Source organism: Aquarana catesbeiana, linkage group LG07, assembly GCF_042186555.1.
Source record: "Aquarana catesbeiana isolate 2022-GZ linkage group LG07, ASM4218655v1, whole genome shotgun sequence".
Classification (NCBI taxonomy): Eukaryota; Metazoa; Chordata; class Amphibia; order Anura; family Ranidae; genus Aquarana; species Aquarana catesbeiana.
Window position 1 is genome coordinate 60,712,169 of NC_133330.1, and position 21,822 is coordinate 60,733,990.

At 41.5% G+C, this 21,822-nt stretch overlaps 1 protein-coding gene and 1 pseudogene across 1 annotated transcript in view; one reads left to right on the forward strand and one right to left on the reverse strand.

The window, feature by feature from the left end:
* Positions 1–21,822, reverse strand: part of TAFA4 (TAFA chemokine like family member 4) — a 373,044-nt gene that overhangs the window by 53,529 nt on the left and 297,693 nt on the right. Inside the window, exon 4 of the mRNA XM_073592207.1 lies at positions 13,931–14,086. Within this exon, the coding sequence (XP_073448308.1) occupies positions 13,931–14,086 (156 nt within the window). The remainder of the gene's footprint in view (positions 1–13,930; positions 14,087–21,822) is intronic.
* On the forward strand, positions 7,981–8,837 carry LOC141103048 (small nuclear ribonucleoprotein-associated protein B' pseudogene; annotated as a pseudogene).

Sequence of the window (21,822 nt, forward strand, 5' to 3'; positions counted from 1 at the left end):
GGATAGAACACCTGTAATTTTCTTCAGGTAGCTTTATATACTGTAACCAGACAAGCCTGCCTGTCAGTAGGAAGATAACAGGAACGGATCTAGCTGAACACTGTGAGCAGGACGCACTGTACTAAATGTAAATAGTCTAGCTGCCTGACCGTGGTACTAATAGGATCAAATAGAACACCTGTAATTTTCTTCAGGTAGCTTTATATACTGTAACCAGACAAGCCTGCCTGTCAGTAGGAAGATAACAGGAACGGATCTAGCTGAACACTGTGAGCAGGACGCACTGTACTAAATGTAAATAGTCTAGCTGCCTGACCGTGGTACTAATAGGATCAAATAGAACACCTGTAATTTTCTTCAGGTAGCTTTATATACTGTAACCAGACAAGCCTGCCTGTCAGTAGGAAGATAACAGGAACGGATCTAGCTGAACACTGTGAGCAGGACGCACTGCACTAAATGTAAATAGTCTAGAAGATAACAGGAACGGATCTAGCTGAACACTGTGAGCAGGACGCACTGCACTAAATGTAAATAGCAGGAACGGATCTAGCTGAACACTGTGAGCAGGACGCACTGCACTAAATGTAAATAGTCTAGAAGATAACAGGAACGGCTCTAGCTGAACACTGTGAGCAGGACGCACTGCACTAAATGTAAATAGCAGGAACGGATCTAGCTGAACACTGTGAGCAGGACGCACTGCACTAAATGTAAATAACAGGAACGGATCTAGCTGAACACTGTGAGCAGGACGCACTGCACTAAATGTAAATAGTCTAGAAGATAACAGGAACGGATCTAGCTGAACACTGTGAGCAGGACGCACTGCACTAAATGTAAATAGCAGGAACGGATCTAGCTGAACACTGTGAGCAGGACGCACTGCACTAAATGTAAATAGCAGGAACGGATCTAGCTGAACACTGTGAGCAGGACGCACTGCACTAAATGTAAATAGCAGGAACGGATCTAGCTGAACACTGTGAGCAGGACGCACTGCACTAAATGTAAATAACAGGAACGGATCTAGCTGAACACTGTGAGCAGGACGCACTGCACTAAATGTAAATAGCAGGAACGGATCTAGCTGAACACTGTGAGCAGGACGCACTGCACTAAATGTAAATAGCAGGAACGGATCTAGCTGAACACTGTGAGCAGGACGCACTGCACTAAATGTAAATTGCAGGAACGGATCTAGCTGAACACTGTGAGCAGGACGCACTGCACTAAATGTAAATAGTCTAGAAGATAACAGGAACGGATCTAGCTGAACACTGTGAGCAGGACGCACTGCACTAAATGTAAATAGCAGGAACGGATCTAGCTGAACACTGTGAGCAGGACGCACTGCATTAAATGTAAATAGTCTAGATAGAAGATAACAGGAACGGATCTAGCTAAACTGAATACAGTGTATATATATATATGCAACACCTGGGATGCATATATATACACAATACACTGTAAGTGCAGCTAACTGACTGACTGTTCTGCCTAATCTATCTAACTCAAATCAAATGACACTGTCTCTCTCTCTCTCTCTATCTCTCAGCACACCGGAACACACACTACACAGGGCCGCCGTGCAGGCGGCCTTATATAGTGTGGGGTGTGTACTAAATCCCCTGAGCCATAATTGGCCAAAGCCACCCTGGCTTTGGCCAATTACAGCTCTCTCTACTGACGGCGCTGTGATTGGCCAAGCATGCGGGTCATAGTGCATGCTTGGCCAATCATCAGCCAGCAATGCACTGCGATGCCGCAGTGAATTATGGGCCGTGACGCGCCACACGAATTTAGCGCGAACGGCCCATATCGTTCGCAATTCGGCGAACGGGCGAACAGCCGATGTTCGAGTCGAACATGGGTTCGACTCGAACACGAAGCTCATCCCTAGTCAAGAAGGTTATTTTCACTGAGGTAGGAGCTAAGACTGTTGCAGACGTTCTAGAAGATTAGAGGTGAATGGGAGCAATGAGATGGGTCTTAAGTTGTTCAGGTTGGTAGGGTCCAGTGAGGGCTTTTTAGGTATGGGAGTGATCTGCGCATGTTTTAGAGGGGAGGGGAAGGTGCCACTAGAGAGGGAGAGATTGAAGATGTGAGTGAGGGAGCATAGGATAGAAGAAGAGAGTGACTGTAGTAGCTGTGAGGGAACAGGATCCAAGGGACAATTGGTTAGTTGGGCATCTGAGAAAAGTTTGGTAACCTCTTCAGTAGTAGCCAGTACAAAAGAGAAGAGTGTTGAATGTGCTGTTAGGCAAGGTGTGTTGGGTGGGGAAGATGTACGTACAGTGGAGGTGTCTTCACAAATTGCATCAATCTTGTCTTTGAAGTGATTGGCAATCTCTTGGGCGGTGAGTGAGTTAGTGGTTAGAGGGGGTGGGGGACAAAGCAGAGAGTTAAAGTTTGAGAAGAGCCGACAGGGACTGGATGACAAGGTATTAATAATTTTATATCTGATTCTGCAGAGTTCCCCTTTGACATCTGAATCTGCAGAGTTCCTCTTTCACATCTGAATCCGCTGATTTTCCCTTTTACCTCTGAACTCGCAGAGTTCCCTTACACTGTAAGGGGGGACTCTGCAGTTTCTGATGTAAGGGAGAACTCTGAGGACTCTAACATAAGGAATGCTCTGGGAACCCTGATTTAAGGGGGAACACTGAAAACTCTGATGTACGGAGAGGACTTTGATGTAAGGGGGAACACTGTGGCCTCTGATGTAAAGGGGAACTCTGATGTAAGGTATGCTCTGAGAACTTTGATTTAACTTAGTGTACTCACTCATTCTCAACTGCTAAATCTGCAGAACATCTTGGTCTGTAAAAGGATGCTGAAAACAATACAGATTTACTGGCTGGATTCCAATGTGAAAAAGGAAAAAAAATAAAAAATGAATGCAGTCACCAGATAAAAGAATCGATAAACAGCAAAATAATACATATAGTTACATAGTTACATAGTAGGTGAGGTTGAAAAAAGACACAAGTCCATCAAATCCAACCTATGTGTGTGATTATATGTCAGTATATCCCTGTATATCCCTGTAATACATTTTTGTCTTGTCTTTGGGTTTAATACTGCACCCCAATATTCTGGATATGAGATGCAGCGCAGCATGCAACAAGCATTGCAGTGCACTGTCAGAAATGCTAAATACACATTGTAAACCAATGCTTATTAGCACGTGACAGTGTATGTTAATGCGTGTCCATTCAAATTAATGCAAAGATCTAAGAGGGCCCTTATGCCCGGTACACACGATGAGATTATCGGACGAATGATCATCCGTTTTTTGGTTTTTTTTGCATGCTAATCTCAGATCGAGTTTACTAAAGTCACTACAACTCACGTACGACTGAATACAAATTTGGAAGTGATGTCATGTCTTGTAATGCATTTGTATTGCATTTTCGAACGACAGCTGTACTGATTAAACGAAAATCATACAATCTGGCACTGTACGAAAAAAAACATTTGTGCATGTTCGATCAAATAATATCGGATGAACTGTCCTGATCGGCTCTCGAAAGCTCTGTACTAACCATCAGATTATTGTACAATCGCTCCAAAATCTGTATTTTTCGTATGATTTTCTGATCGTGTGTACCGGACGTTAGTGTAGCAATAATATTCAAAACCTATTCATATTAAAGTGTGGTTTAATTTTTAGAAAGGCGAAGCTCCCTCTACTGGCTAATAATGGAATCACATGATAGAGAAAAAGCATTTTTGTACAGGTGGGCAAAGCGGTACTATACTACAAAAAGACATGAAAAACATTTGTGTTTGGGATGCGCTTGTTTTTCCTCTTGTTCTTTTTTCCAAGACCTCTTCACTCTTCACTGTCGCTGAACTGATTTTTATTATGCATCTTCAAAGACTGGTTCTTGATATATATTCTGGTGGCTTATATGTTGCAACTATGTACCATTTTTTGTGTGTTTTGAATGCATGCCAATCACTTCAATTGCAGGAATTTTTGTATATTACTCAGAGGTGGGAGGGAAGGTGTAGGTCTGCCAACCCAAAATGTATTTATTTTATAGACAATTACCCCAGAGACTCACAGATAGCTTTTTTTTTTTTTTTACAGGTCACACTATCCATATTATATTGGGGTCGAATATGACTCTATTTACACTTCCTGGGGAATAGATGTTTGTAGACATCTGATCATCACATCTACTTGACCAACAGTATGTGGACACCCCAACAAATGACTGAGTTCAGGTGTCTCCTCCTGTGAATAATGCTATAGCATGTAAAGACATTTTACATAATCACAGTTTTGGGAATATCCTTTACTGTACAAAGCCAGCTCGATACAGACATGGTTTGGCGTGGAGGAACTGGCCTGCACAGAGCCCTGACCTTGACCATATTGAATACATCTGGGGTCAATTGAGATATTGATTGCAAACTAGGTCTTCCTGTTCAATATCAGGATCTGACCTTACAAATGCGCTTATGACGCAAATTCCCACAAAAGCCTCTCCAGAAAAGTGCAGTTAAAGCCACAAAGGGAGGTGGTGTGGACAATTCTTTATTAAAGAGGTCTTAAAGCCTAAACATTTTCTACCTTAACCGCTTCAGCCCCGGAAGATTTTACCCCCTTCCTGACCAGAGCACTTTTTGCGATTCGGCACTGAGTCGCTTTAACGGACAATTGCGCGGTCGTGCAACATTGCACCCAAACAAAATTTATGTCCTTTTTTTTCCCACAAATAGAGCTTTCTTTTGGTGGTATTTGATCACCTCTGCGTTTTTTATTTTTTGCGCTATAAACAAAAAAAGAGCGACAATTTAAAAAAAAAGGCAATATTTTTTACTTTTTGCTATAATAAATATCCCCCAAGATATATAAAAAAACTATTTTTTCCCTCAGTTTAGGCCGATATGTATTCTTCTACATATTTTTGGTTAAAAAAAAAAAAAAATCGCAATAAGCGTATATTGATTGGTTTGTGCAAAAGTTATAGCGTCTACAAAATAGGGGATAGTTTTATGGCATTCTTATTTTAATGGTATTGCACAGAGCAGGTAAGTATAACATGCTTGTTATAACAAAAAAAAACAAAAAACTTTACAATAATTTTAATTCCCATGATTGGTTATTAGATTTGGATGTCTAACACGTTCATAGAGGTGTGGTAGCAACTTTTGGCCATTTTTGGTACATCAGTAGCATTTTAAAAACAAGATTTTTTTCAAATTTTATTTAACCACTTGCCAACCACGCTGTAGCCGTCATTTGGATATAGCGCAGTTGGCAAGTGGTTAAATAAGCGGCAGGATAGAGGTGAGTATGTATGTTTATTTTTTCAAAAGCCCATACTACCCCCCTTAACCACTATCCACCTGCCCACCTGCAATGCACTGCGGGAGAGTGGCGGGTGTAGGCAAAGTGACGTACCCGTATGTTGCTGCCTACTTCTGGGTTTAGGACGCACGCATGCACGCTCCCCACCCAGCGCCCACTGTGATTGTGCACAGCGGGAGATTGTCAGCAAGTCCCAGCCACTGATTCATGGCCAAGACCTGCTGATCGGCTGTGTCCAATCACAGCCCGGAGCTCTGTGTTGGTAAACAATACAGAGCTCTGTGTCAAGGGAGCGATTTGTATGTTCTCATCACTGTAAAGCAGGGATAAGAAACTGAGAGATCATCAATGAAAAGCAGCACACTTTACACTCTTTACACATTGTTAGGCACACACACATCCCTTGATCGTCCTAGATGTTAATCCCTTCCTAGCCACTGTCATTAGTACAGTGACAGTGTATAGTATTATCACTGATCACTGTATTAATGTCACTTGTGATGTCAGTGGCAGTTAGTCAGTGCTCCCCCCCAGCAATAGTTAGTGTCAGATTCACCACCGCAGTCACCGAAAGCCAGCATAAGTAGTATAAAAAAATAAAAAAATCAAAAATCCAGTATATACAGTATACACCATAGTTTGGAAGCACTATACCTTTCATGTAAATCAATCAATAGTCACGTTTTGGGATTTTTTTAAATCAAAAACATGTAGCGGATACCATTCTTCCAATATAAGCGTTATTTGACACAGTCTGTATGATAAACTCTTGCTTGTACAAATTATCCAGAAAACAATAAAAATTATGGGAAAAAAAATACGTAGCAGAATACATTTTGGCCAAAATTTATGAAAAAAATTTGATTTTATTTATTTTTTTATTGGATATGTGTTACGGCAGAAAGTAAAATATGATATTTTTTTCAAAATTCTCCACCTATTGTTGTTTATATTGAAAAAAACAAAAAAACCCACTGGTGATCAAATACCACCAAAAGAAAGTTGTATTTGTGTAAAAAAAAAAATTATTTAAAATTTTGTTTGGGTACAGAGTTGCATGACTGTGCAATTACCAGCTAAAGTAGCATAGTGCCAAATAGCACTGGCCTAGTCATGAAGGGGGTAAAATCTTCCAGTGCTCAAGTGGTTAAAGTAAAGGTTACAGGTTTAGTCCTTCCCCCAGTAATTGACTGGTAAATGTAGGTAAAATCTCCAGACTGATGAGTTCATCTCTCTCTGTCTGCTCTCTTCCTATCAGCAATTTCCTTGCTAGCACATAAGCACTGCAAAACACCAGACTGCAACACAACTCCCTGTGCTTGTTTTCCCTCTTCCAGTCTGAGCTCTGAGGTACAAGGACTGTTAAAAGGCCAGTGCTTGCATTAAAAAAATAATTCCATGTAATGACATATTAATGAAAGAAGAGCTACAATAATTTGTGCCTTCTATATTTGCCTGGAGTTCATCTTTAAGAGTTTACCCCCAAATAAACATTAAAATCGGTTTCACATATGAGCACAGATACTGGCAGACGCTCAAATGCAGTTAAAAAAATCACCATACTTTTTAACATATATTTCTTTTTTATAGACTTAAAGGAAATCTTAATTAGCCTCTATTTTTTATGGATAGTGTGAATTTTTGGACAGCTGGCTACTCTGTCTGGCAGCAGGATCTCCTCCCTGGAATTCATGTCTGGCCGGGTGTCAGGGATGTGAACAGGAGTTCCCAGCTGGCAAAGGAGTGAGACTTGTGATCTGGATACCAAGGGCATAATTATAGCCATAACAGGCTATGCAACCGCTTAAGGACCCCAGTGGAACAAAAGCCCAATTATATCTGGCTACCTAATAACTTATCCAGACAGAAAAAGCATTCGGTAAATAACTATTGATGAAACAGTGAAAGTAAGGATAATGCTGCAGTGATAGCTGTTGTTTTTGAATTGCTTTTGTCTTAAGCCTCGTACACGATCGGATTTTCCACAGACTAAACCTCAGACTTTTATCCGAACGTGTGTGCCTTAATTTTGTCTTGCATACAAATGGCAAGGAATTGTCGGCCAACAAACACGAACGTAGTGATGTACTACATGGTTTTTCAGCTCTTTAGCGCCACCCTTTGGGCCCTTTCTGCTAATTTTGTGTTAGTAGAAGTTTGGTGAGTGTTGATTCACGCTTTTCATTTTACGTTTTTTATTTTGCGCATTTCAGTTCATTTCTGAACCACTGTTCGTCAACCAGACATGTTGTGGAATCGGAGGAGATAACGTGTTAACCAAAAATTGGTTGATTTATTAATCGTGACCAATTATGTCATATGCCTTTGCTGCGGGAGCTCCAGGAGAATAATCCAGATGATTTTCGGAATTATCTCCAGATGACGGACCCTGCTTTCACCAACTCTTGGCATTGTTGACCCCCTATATTAAGAAGCAGGACACAGGCATGAGACTTTTATTTTATTTTTTGGTTGAATAATGATTTGATTTGGTATATTTTCTATATTTTTGGATGCATAGAATGCACTTTTTGGTTAAGTTCTATTGGCAGATAGCATGTCTAATTTTATTTGTTTTCTTTTTTTAATGCACAATAAAAAAAATTGTGGAGAATAATACTTGGCTATGTGTTTTACTTCAAATGACAGTTTGGGAGTAGGCAGTTACATTTAAAAAATACAATGTAAGCGCCTAAGGAGAGCGAGGCTCCTGGTGCAATTTTTTTCATTCCCCGAATCGGTCGCCAATCCGCGGCATCCGACCTGCAGCCATGACGGTGGGAAAAAGCAGCAAGATGCTGCAGCACATTGACTTCAGAATGCGTTGCATTCTGCAAGATGGTCGCATCTTCATTGGAACCTTCAAAGCATTTGACAAGCATATGAATCTTATACTTTGTGACTGTGATGAGTTTAGAAAGATCAAGCCCAAGAACTCCAAACAGCCAGAACGGGAAGAGAAAAGGGTACTGGGGTTAGTTTTACTACGTGGGGAGAATTTGGTATCCATGACAGTAGAAGGCCCACCTCCAAAAGATACTGGCATTGCTAGAGTACCATTGGCAGGAGCAGCTGGAGGACCAGGAGTCGGGAGAGCAGCTGGTAGAGGTGTGCCAGCCGGTGCTCCTATGCCACAAGCCCCTGCTGGATTAGCAGGGCCGGTCAGAGGTGTGGGAGGACCATCTCAGCAGGGGATGACACCTCAGAGCCGTGGCAATGTTGCCGCTGCTGCAGCAGCAGCGACAGCTAGTATTGCTGGGGCCCCAACACAATATGCTGCTGGAGGACGTGGAGGTCCACCGCCACCAATGGGTCGTGGAGCAACCCCACCAGGCATGATGGGCCCACCTCCAGGTATGAGGCCACCCATGGGTCCACCAATGGGCATGCCCCCAGGCAGAGGCGGACCAATGGGAATGCCGCCACCTAATATGAGACCGCACCACCTGGAATGAGAGGTCCTCCACCACCAGGCATGAGGCCAACCAGGCCATGATCCAAGCTGCCTGAAGACTTCACTTGTACATCTGGTGTTCCTCATTTGCTCTTGTCATGGGACTGTTGTAGTTAAATGTTTTGTAACCTTTTATTTGTAAATTTTTAATAAAGTAAAAAAACTAAAAAAAAATTAAAAAAAAAAAAAAAAAATACAATGTAAAATTAACAAGGGACACCAACATAGTTGTATCTTTGCTCTTAAAAACTACGAGATAATGGTGTTGTTGTAACATGCCCAAATAAAAATAAAAAAAAGCATAATAATGTTATTCTTGATATCACTAGAAAAAAAATCCTTTGAAAATTTGTTTGCAATAACTCCCTCAGTATCACCAGCAAAGCAGCTTCATTATTATTATTATCATTATTATCCCATTAAAGAAGAAGAGAATTGTGCACTGCATTTCTAGATTTCATAATCTGCCACGTCATGAATGTTAATTCTCCATTACGAACACTAGTTTACAAGACCGACCGCTTCCGGCTCGTCCTTGCTTCCAAGCATGGGTGTTTGCACTTTGGACTTTTGTCCGACGGACTTGTGTACACACGATTGGAAAATCCGACAACAGACATTTGTCTGCAGAAAATTTGAAAACTTGCTATCCAACATTTGTCCGCGGAAAATCCGACAACAATTGTCCGATGGAGCGTACACACGGTCAGATTTACCGACAACAGCCTGTCATCGAACATTTCCCATCGGAAAGTCCGATCGTGTACGAGGCTTTAGTATTGGGATGACTATTAGAAAAAACCATCACTAAGGCCCCTTTCACACGGACACCTCCATGAAGCGGAATCCTCTTGCTCAGTAGGGGAACGTCTGAAAGGTCTCCTCTATGGTGCAATCGGACGGAGACAGACAGCCTATCCATCCAATCCCATCCACCAGACAGATGGGGAATTGGACCACCAGCTGTCTGAGTTTGGCAGACAGGATGGGATCGGGTGGCGGTGGGTGTCAGTGGACATGTGTCCGTTGACATCCATTGCTCCATAGAAAAGACTGGAGGGTCCAATCAGGTCTTCCTGAAAAACTAGCAGGCGGACCTGATCGGACCGCCAATGTGAAAGTGGTCTAAAGGGTCAGTCCACCCGAAATTGACAGATGCCAGAGACTTAAACCAGAGTTTGCTTTTCTAGGTCTGCGCATCTACTATCGGGATTTCCCTTTCCCTGTGAGGTTTTTATTTAATTTACATTTTGGAGTAACAAGAGGAGATGGAACACACAAAGGTGGGCAAGGATACACAAAGCTCCCAGGTGGAAAAACACTTGAAGAGGAACTGCAGTCTGCTCACATAATTTGTAATAAAAACATCTTTATCATTCTGAAGCTTCCCTCCAACCACTTTCCATATTATTCTATATATACTGTGATTCTGTACTGGCCAAATATGCTGCAGAAATCTCCCTCCACTGAGTCTGGCTGCATCCATTTTAACTGTGGGCAGGTGAAGCTGCTGCCTGTTCACTTCCTTACACAGACACACAGAGGTACACCTCCAGCTCTGCAGCCCTGCAGCTCTCATTGGCCCTCCTATGACTCATCCCCCCTCCCTTCCTGGAAAACTCAAGCGTGAGAACAAGCATGATGTCATAATGACCAGACAAGTAAGAGGAAGTGGGCTGTATAAGGTATTTACTGCAAGAAAATAAATATTTTACTATCCAAAGTTAAAACAACAAGGGCAGAAGATTTAATAGATGGAAAGATGAAAAAATGACTGAAGTTCTGCCTTAAGCTGGCCATAAACAAGGAGAATTTTTTTTTGATAAAATTGATAAACATTATTGACCGTAGTGACGAAGAAAATCGATGGAGAGGATGGAAAACTTTTTTTGAATAACCAAAAATTCAAACTATGAATGTGTCATGAAAATTCATACTAATTGTAATGAGCATGTGCGACCCAAAATGGAATGTAGACTTTTAAATATTGGCATGGTAACTGAAAAAAAAAACGTTCAGGGGGTTCATACAAAATTTGTAGAGTCCATAACAAATGGTACTATCAAATTCTCCAACAAATGATTTCTCTGGATTTCTGATCGGACGAAATGGCTCGATTTTCTTTCCTTCCACCACACAGTCAGTATTGGTGGAGGAATGCCTCCCGCAACGCTATTGTGTTGGGAATGGGCGGGGTGTCAGAACACATTAGTTATTGCTTACGGCTATAGCTGCTGGCAGTAATTGCATGTCAAAAGTCCAACAGGCTGGTTGTTGTACCCAAGTGGATCAATTGGATCCACTTGGGTACAACCAGCCTACCCATACATGGATCGAAATTTGGCCGGTCCCTGCTGAACCAGACAAATTTCGATCTATGTATGGGCAGCTTTTGGAATTATGGGGGAGAGATCTCGCTGGTGAAAAATCAATCCAAGTAATATTTGAAGCCAAGAACCAACCAGGTCCAACATCCAAATAAAAGCTGTATTTATTATGGGATGGGGCCTTATAGCAAAATAACTGTCTCATTCTTCTAAAGCTGACCTTTACTTGAATTTTTACTTGAAAAATAAAGCCTATATCTGGCCTCCATCCCTGGAAACCTACACACACCTATTTTTAACAATTCTCTAAAGAGGAACGTTTTTTTAAAAGTTAGCAACTACAAACATTGTAAAAATCAGGTCCTTACTAGCGTCTGGGGTTCAGCACTTCCCACAGCTGGTAGCCGGTTCTTCTTACCGCTGAGAGTCCCCAGTACCACCATCTTGGATACGGGAACCAGCTGTGGCTTCCTGAGGAACCATTGGCCAGCTCCCCACTGTTCACACGTGAGCTTACGCAGCCCTTTGGGAATGATCTTGTAGACTCCTGGGACATGTGATCTGTATCAGGAGGCTGTGGGAGTAGTGCGGCAAGGGACACTATCCTTTCCTAGGCAAAGATTGCGGAAGTGGAAGCAGGTACCAATAAAAATCAATAATTCAGTTACAGTCTGGGAGAAGGGAGCGAGTCAGCGGGATATTTACTTTTTATGTGACATAATAGATCTTTCTCTTTTGATCACCTCCACCCTAGAAGGATGCAGGGCAACATACATATAGATAGATACACATTGGATCTATTGGCAGTGATTAGGTTCTTTATTTTTGGTTCATGTAAATCAGCCATTCTCAACCAGGGTTCCGTGGAACCCTGAGGTTCCTCCAGAAGTTGATAGGGCTTTCTTGAGCTGTGGCTGATGAACCACCTATTTGCTGATGCCTACAGGATTCAAGGTTCAGCACCACTTAGCAATGCCAGCAGCACGACACCAAATATCTTTTTAGCTATCTTTAAGGGTGGCATTCTGAGCACCACTTTATGGGGGGCCTTCTTTATATTAATCACCAATATAATGGGCATTGTCCCTTTGGAGCCCTGATGAATTGGTTTTAGTAAGGGTTCCTTAAGACTTGAAAATAATTTTTGGATAAAAGGTTGAGAAAGCCTGATGTAAATGTATTGCTGAGGTACAGCCATGCTATAAGCATTATGATATTGCCTTCAGCAAAGTTTATTTCCTTGCATTTAATGGCATGCATTTTTTTGGAGGAAACATTTGGACAGCTCCAACTCTGCTGTGTCTTCATACAAACTACACAAAACGAGTACAGCATACATACAAAATGAAATGTTTTTGGATCGTTTCTAATTTGTGACACTTGTCAGTTATGAGTGCTTAAAGTGGTTGTAAACCCTTACATATACCCAGTAAGGTGTCTATTCAGGTGATACACAGAGATGAAACAAATCCTCCTGCAAAAGTTGTACCTGTTAGTTCATTTTCGTTTTCATTTCATTCATTCTTTTGCTTTTTTCGGAAATTCGGATTTTCAAATTTCAGAAATTTTGAATTTCCGAATTTTCGAATTTCGAATTTCCAAATTTCCGAATTTTCGAATTTCCGAATTTTCAAATTTCCATTCAAAATAATATCTAACTAATAATAACTAACTATTAAATTATAGGTATTGGAATTTCCTTTCAAATTTGGTTGTTTGTGAACGTAACGGATACAAATTTATCTGAAGTTACGAATTATCCGAAATAACGAATGCTGCATCTAAACAAATGGAACGGAACAAGTTAATAATAAATAATAATAATAAAAAGGTTTTATTATTACTATTATTGTTATTTATTATTATTAGATTACGTTACGTTCCATTCGTTTAGATACGGCATTCGTTATTTCAGATAATACGTAACTTCGGATAAATTCGTATCTCGTTACGTTCACTAACAGCCAAATTTGAAAGTACATTCCAATACCTATAATTTCATATTTATTATTAGTTAGTTATTATTTCAGTTTTTCGGGTTTTAGAATTTTCATTCTTTTGAATGTTCAGATTTTCAGTCTTATTTTTAGATTTTCAAATTTCCAAATTTTTGAATTTTCAAATTTCCGAATTTTGAATTTTCGAATTTCCGAATTTTCAATTTCCGAACTTTTGAATTCCGAATTCCAAATTTTTCAATTTCCGAATTCCGAATTTTCCAATTTCCGAGTTTCGAATTTCTGAATTTCAAATTCAAAATCGGAAATTCGAAATTCGAAGATTCGGAAGTTTGGAAACTCGGAAATTGAAAAATTCAGAAATTTGGAAATTAACAAATTTGTCAAAATTTGTTAAAAAACGAATTCGGAACTAAACGAATTGCACATGTCTAGTACCTGTCTATCTTTAGCCCTCTCTCCTCTACAGCCTTCTAAAGCACACATTTCTCATCTCCAGCAGGCAGGATGTAAGCATCTGAGGTCACACACTGCACAGCACAGAACGGAGCTGAGTGTAAGCTGAGACCTGAGTGGAGGAAAAAGACACACCCCCCTCTACACAGCCTCATAGAGAAACATGCACAGCTGAGGCTGTCAATCACCTGTTGTGTGCTGGAGGGGGGCAGGGCCATCTCCCTGGATTCCGTGGTGTCACCATAACCTTTCTGACTCATGCAGATAGCAGAGGGAAGAGAGAGAAGACAAAAATCACACTAGGTGCTTTGGTTTGTTCACACTAGTACACACTATAGAAGGATATGCTCTGTTTATTTTTCATTTCGGAGGTTTGTATCCACTTTAACCCACACACTACATGACTTACCTTCTACACAAGATGGCTGCGCCCTGGTAGTGCCCGCTACTTGTCCAGGAAAACATGAACATTTCACAGTTTGCGATCTCTCCTCAATGCGATTTTTATTGCAGCATCGGTGAACTGCGACCACCTCACATGTTCCTTGTTTGACCTGATGATACCCTAAAACAGAAGAAGGCAACAGAAGGGTCTTTAGTGAGTGATAGGCAATGCGGGTTTTCTGTGTTACTTCATAATCAACATCTCTATGGGGGTTATTTACTAAAGGCAAATCCACTTTGCACTACAAGTGCACTTAGAAGTGCAGTTGCTGTAGATCCCAGGGGGATATGCAAGGAAAATAAAAATACAGCATTTTTGCTTGTACATGATTGGATGATAAAATCAGCAGAGCTTCCACTCATTTCAGAGCTTCCCCTCAGATCTACAGCAAGTGCACTTTCAAGTGTACTTGCAGCTCACTTGTAGTGCAAAGTGGATTTGCCTTTAGTAAATAAACCCCCTATGTATGACATATCAAATGCGAACTCAAACAATGTTTTGGCAGCAAAAGGGGGACCTATTCAAAATTGGGTGGGTTAGTCATAAAGTTAAGGCTGATCAGTGTGTGCACATATACAGTATCTCACAAAAGTGAGTACACCCCTCACATTTTTGTAATTCTTTTATTCTATCTTTTCATTTGACAACACTGAAGAAATGACACTTTGCTACAATGTAAAGTAGTGAGTGTACAGCTTGTATAACAGTGTAAATTTCCTGTCGCCTCAAAATAACTCAACACACAGCCATTAATGTCTAAACTGCTGGCAACAAAAGTGAGTACACCCCTAAGTGAAAATGTCCAAATTGGGCCCAAAGTGTCAATATTTTGTGTGGCCACCATTATTTTCCAGCACTGCCTTAAAGGAGTTGTAAACCTTTGTGGTTTTTCACTTCAATGCCTTCTATGCATTGAGGGGAAAAACCTCTTGCAGTGCAGCAGCCCCCCTTGCCCCTGTTTTACTTACCTGAACCCTCTTTTTCTCGTGCCGGGGACGAGCACACCAGCTCTAGCCGGTGTCTCGTGTCCTGATTGGCTAGATTGATAGCAGCGCAGCTATTGGCTCCCGCTGCTGTCAATCAAATCCAATGAAGTGGGCACCAGGGGGGGCGGGGCCGAGTCATAAGTTTGGCGGCTATGGACGCCGAATGCTGGACTCGGGAGCGTGCCTGCAAGGGTTAGCTGATGCGGGGCGGAGCCACGAGAGCCACCGGGGGGACACCAGAAGACCAGGTTCGGGGCCACTCTGTGCAAAATGAGCTGCACAGTGGAGGTAAGTATGATGTGTTTGTTATTTTAACCCTTTCATGACTAAGCCTATTTTTGAAATTTGGTGTTTACAAGTTAAAATCCATATTTTTTGCTAGAAAATTACTTAGAACCCCCAAACGTTATATATATTTTTTTAGCAGAGAATCTAGAGAATAAAATGGAGATTGTTGCAATATTTTATATCATACGGTATTTGTGCAGCGGTGTTTTAAACGCAAATTTTTGGGAAAAGGGACACTTTCATGAATTTAAAAAAATCCAAACAGTAAAGTTAGCCCAATTTTTTTGTATAATATGAAAGATGATGTTACGACAAGTAAATAGATACTAAACATGTCATGCTTTATAATTGCAGGCACTCGTGGAATGGCGACAAACTACGACAAAAATATTTCCATAGGCGACGCTTTCATTTTTTTTTACGTTTACCAGGTTAGAGTTACAGAGGAGGTCTAGTACTAGAATTATTGCTCTCGCTCTGACGATCGCGGCGATACCTCACATGTGTGATTTGAACACCGTTTACATGTGCGAGCGCGACTTTCATATGCATTTTCTTTGCTGCGCGAAAAAAAAAAATGTATTATTTATTTTTATTTTTATAAATTGTGTTTAAAAACATTTTTTGATGACTTTTATTGCTGTCACAAGGAATGTAAACATCCCTTGTGACAGTAATAGGTGGTGACAGGTACTCTTTATGGACCCCCGATCCCTCCTTTGCACTTCACAGTATTCAGATCGTCGAAAATGGTGATTCTGAATACTGTATATTTTTTTTAAACCGGTGCCATTGGCAGCCGAGTAAACAGGAAGTGACGTCATGACGTCGCTTCCGCGTTTAAAATTAGGAGGCTGGAATGAAGCCGCCCACGGCTTCGTTCCAGCCCGCCCCCAGCCGCGGGAGGCAGCCGATTGGTCACCGTGCTCCTGAAGGCCCGGTAAGAGCGGCGGGAGGCGGCAGGAGGGGGGGACGTCCTCCCGCTCATCCGGTATAACAGCTGATCGGCTTTTAGCCGCATCGGTTGTTATACTCGGATAGCCGATCGCCCGCTGTAAACAACAGTACTGGGATGATGCCTGCAGCTACGGGCATCATCCCGGTATAACCCCGGAAAGCCGAGTACGCACATCTGCGTACGCTCGGCGGGAAGGGGTTAAATTAAAAAAAATAAACCCTTAAAATCACTTTAACCCTCTTGGGCATGGAGCTCACCAGAGCTTCACTGGTTGCCACTGGAGTCCTCTTCCACTCCTCCATGACGACATTACGGAGCTGGTGCATGTTAGAGTGAGGACGCCCTACAGATGCTCAATAGTTTTTAGGTCTGGAGACATGCTTGACCAGTCCACCACCTTTAGGCTTCATTCTCAGGAGGCGGATCCGTTGCCACGGCGTCCGCCTCTGTCTGCCAGCTCAGCGGGAGATCATTCCATTGATCTCTGCTGAGCCGGCGGATGACAGGTCACTATTTGCTCACTGAGTGGGGAGGGGCTTGTTGAGCGCCGCTGGTTGCTATAGAGAGATCGGACAAAAATGGACAGCATGTCCGTTTTCATCAGATCTCACCCGATCCACCAGGGAGGGACGCAAACATAGAGCCATCCGTCTGATTTTAGCGGATCGGACCGGGTTGGATGTCAGCGGACATGTCACCGCTGACATCTGTCGCTCCATAGACTAGCATGGAGCGCCCATTCAGATCCGCCTTACTCTCAGCTTCTTTAGCAAGGCAGTGGTTGTCTTGGAGGTGTTATCATGTTGGAAAACTGCCCTGCAGCCCAGTCTTCGAAGGGAGGGGATAATGCTCTGCTTCAGTATGTCACAGTACATGTTGGCATTCATGGTTCCCTCAATGAACTGTAGCTCCCCAGTGACGGCAGCACTCATGCAGCTCCAGACCATGACACTCCCACCACCGTGCTTTACTGTAGGCAAGACACGCTTGTCTTTGTACTCCTGACCTGGTTGCTGCCACACACGCTTGACACCATCTGAATCAAATAAGTTTATCTTGGTCTCATCAGACCACAGGACATGGTTCCAGTAATCCATGTCCTTAGTCTGCTTGTCTTCAGCAAACTGTTTGCAGGCTTTTTTTGCATCATCTTTAGAAGAGGCTTCCTTCTGGGACGACAGCCATGCAGACCAATTTAATGCAGTGTGCGGTGTATGGTCTGAGCACTGATAGGCTGACTCCCCACCCCTTCAACCTCTGCAGCAATGCTGGCAGCACTCATACGTCTTATATAAATAAATGCATTGCGCTAGAAAAAATATGGTATCCAAAGTGAAAATCTGTATGTGTTAAAAATAAATACCAATATTTCTTGAACAATAATTCATAAATAGCAATCTGTGATGAAAAAATTAATTAATAAAGTGCAACGTGCATATATAATGCTGAGATCCATGTGCAAACTCAAGCTGAAAAGTGCACACTATTTCCAAAAAAATACTATATAATATAAAAAAGTTCATAAATGATGAATATAAAGTTTTAAAAGTAACACAGTGTCCATCAATAGTGACATCCAGCATGCTTATCCAGAGAGTGTAATAGAAAAAAACATGCTTCAGTGCTCTCCGGTGACTCCCCAAAAGCTTATGCGCTCACCTCAGAGTGTGTGACACAGTAACCAAACTATGTCAAATCACGCTTTGGAGCCACTCCTGGGCTCTGTAATGCTGTGCAGGGGCCGACCTCCAACTTGCTCAGTCAGTAACGTTCCACATCATAAATAAAAAAAGAAACTCCATCATCCACTAACATCATAAGGATTTATTCTAAAAAAACACACTCCCCGCAATGGGGTACTCACATTGCACAGGTGCGTAAGTGCACCATCCTATAAAGGCTTCCCAATGTAAAACAGACCGCTGGTATGGCGTGTAGTGTGGTATGCTTGTCTCGTCTTTTCCTCCGTGCTGCAAGCTCCGTCCTGGCCCCTCCCCAGCACTCATACGTCTATTTTCCAAACACAACCTCTGGATATGTTGCTGAGCACATGCACTCAACGTCTTTGGTTGACAATGGCGAAGTCTGTTCTGAGTGGAACCTGTCCAGTTAAACCACTGTATGTTCTTGGCCACTGTGCTGCAGCTCAGTTTCAGGGTCTTGGCAATCTTCTTATAGCCTAGGCCATCTTTATGTAGAGCAACAATTCTTCTTTTCAGATCCTGAGAGAGTTCTTTGCCATGAGGTGCCATGCTGAACTTCCAGTGACCAGTATGAGAGAGTGAGAGCGATAACAACTAATTTAACACACCTGCTCCCCATTCACGCCTGACGCCGGGGAGGGAAAATAGATAATTGGGCCCAATTTGGACATTTTTACTTAGGGGTGTACTCATTTTTGTTGCCAGCGATTTAGACATTAATGGCTATGTGTTGAGTTATTTTGAGGGGACAGCAAATTTACACTGTTATACAAGCTGTACACTCACTACTTTACATTGTAGCAAAAGTGTCATTTCTTCAATGTTGTCAGATGAAAAGATAGAATAAAATATTTACAAAAATGTGAGGGGTGTACTCACCTTTGTGAGATAATGTGTGTGTGTATATACATATATATATATATATATATATATATATATATATATATATATATATATATATATATATATATATATATATAGTTAGTTAGTTAGTTAGTTAGTTAGTTAGTTAGTTAGTTAGTTAGTTAGTTAGGTAAAGTGAGAATAGTTAAATTTAGATTTGGCAACCTGCACTGGAGGCAACAATTTTTGTGCAAATTGCAGGAATCTTTACTCTTTAAGAGTCGTTTATTTGCAGCGGCTGAGCAACCATGTATATTCTTCTGCATGTTGCTGGCCAGGCAAAATAATACGGGACAAGAGGACAATGAGAAGTAAAGCGCTGACTTATAAAAAAAAAAATTAAAAAATTGTAACAGGGAAGTGGAGGCAAGAGATACCGTATTTATCGGCGTATAACACGCACAGGCGTATAACACGCACATTCATTTTAAGAGGGAAGTTTCAGGAAAAAAACTTACATTTTAAATAAGGAACTTTGAAGTAAAATAAGGGTCAGTGCCCATCTGCAGCCTCACCATTGCCATCAATGCAGCCTGATCAATGCCCATCTGCAGCCTCACAAGTGCCATCAATGCAGCCTCATCAGTCCACATCAATGCAGGCTCACCATTGCCATCAGTGCAGCCTGATCGATGCCTATCTGCAGCCCAGAGGGGACAGGGAGGAGGGCGGGACGAGCGCCGACAGATTACATACAGTGAGAATCTCCTATGATAGACAGAACAGTGGTCCAGTGGCGGCCCAGGAGACAGGAGTTCCTATTACAGAGGCCGCCAAGTAAACAGGAGATTCTCACTGTATGTAATCTGACGGTGCTCGTCTCGCCCCCCCCTCCCTGTCCCCTCCGAGGCATCTAAAACTGAAGTATTGGCGTATAACACACACGCACTATTTGCACCCAATTTTCATGGTGAAAAAGTGAGTGTTATACGCCAATAAATACAGTATTTATAAAATATCATTGGAGTTGGGCTTTGTTTTGTTTTTTAAAACTTTTTTTTCATACTTTTTATTTATATTATATTTTATTTTTTTATAAACTGATCATGTTTAATTATGGATTATTTTGTATTATTATTATTATTTGTATAAAATTGTTATTTTAGAAACAAATGTTTATTACAGAGTGCCTTTGCCTCGTTCACATGGACTGCTGGATGGGCTTTAAATCCCTGTTTTTACTGCCCTTCAACAGCCCCACTGTGCAATGGCGGCAGGAGCGGCTAGTACATTGAGATGCGACTGCAATGTTTTGTCTAGTGGCATGCCAAAAATGATACAGCATGTCTCACTTGGCAGGCAGTCCAGCACCAAACATGACCCATTGAAATGCTTGTCTCATGGTTGTGCCTCGGTATTTCCCGCGATAAAAAGAAAGGGCATTAGGAGGGGGAATTTAAAAAAGGGCATTAGGAGGGGTATTAAAAAAGGGCATTAGGAGGGGGTAGTAGCGTCTCCTGAATGCGAGGCAGCTGCTTCTCTACCACCCTCTGAAAAGCAATTCACCATGGATCACGTTTCAGAGGGGGGGTAGAGAGTGCCACAGGTGTGAACAATGCCAGTGCTGCCTACATGCTTGTTAAGCACCTCTGCAGACTGAAAATTCGAATGGGTCCGCTTCTCCTAGAAACGGTGGAAGGGGGAAATCCCTTCTCCGATTCATTCAGCTGTATTGATAATTTGACCTCCTGCTAGTCTGTTCACAACATTGCAGTATATCAGCCCACAGAAAAGATGGTGGACAGCATTGAGCTCACCACCTGAAAGTAGTAAATATGAAATATTGATCATATAGATTTTTTTGGCATAATAAGAAAAAACATTCAAAAAAACCCTTTCAATTCCCTTTTGTTAGTGATAAAATACTAATCAAGGTGTTATCTCCAACACACAAATAATACAGCAGCGCAGATGGTCACGTACAACATACATGCACACAGCATGATGGGCAGATTCTATCACTACTTTCTATTTTGTACTTAATACAATTTATAATACAATTGTGGTTTAGGCTTTTTGTATTGTTTAAAGTCAACATGGTATCAACTGAAAGCCCAATTTTAAATGGAAACTCCCTACCATGCAGCTCCCTGTAGTAACAAGTCTAGTAATGTAAGGGTTTTATAAGGACATGCAGTAGCAATTATAGATATAACCTAGCCTACTGGTGAAATCAAGGTTTAAAAAAACAACCACTCAAATACAAATGTATTTTATTTATAACATTATCTGAAAGTTTAGACTTTAGTGGACATAGATTGAACAATTTCTTGCACGCAGTTGGGAGAAGGATAAACTCTCAATCTTCATAAGCGGCTATTCCTTTTATAGAAAGTAAACAAAGTAAATGCGTAAGACATTTCGGAGCTAAATAAAGTGAAGTACGATCGTAGTGCCATGTCACTTGGAATCACCCTGCAATTCTCAGGATTCTCTGTAAAAAACAATAAAATGCTAAAGAATGTCACTTCGTTTTTCTAACAATAATAATCAATTTTGCCTTGCTAAGCCTTATTTGTTGCCCAAATAATCATCTGCCAGTTAAAGACTGCTAGTTTCCCACTGCTTTCAAAGCTTATCAATGACACTTGCAAGGCTCTTGTTTATCCTGTTCCCTCGCCTTTCTTGTAATAGCTCAGTAAGAGAAAAAAGAGTCAACAATCGGAGACGTCTAGAATCACATAGGAAGAAAAAGAAGAAACGAGAATGAACTCCCTTATATCAGGTGCTTGTGTAGCCATGTCCCCGTAGGGGTTACTGAAGTAATGGTTCACCTGTCACCGTGCCCAGCCAGAAATCCATCTCTCAGTCACTCAGAGACATAGAACAGTCCATAAGCTTTGTTTTTGTTTGTTTTTTTATTGAAGGGATTGAACATGGATGGGAAATAGGGAATTATGGAATGCCGAGGAATATTCAGTGCAAACTTGCTTGGGACTTCTATATACACTCCAGTATATACACTCCAATCTTCTCTCCAGCACAAACTCTTGCTTAAGACCTCATATTCTTCGCTCC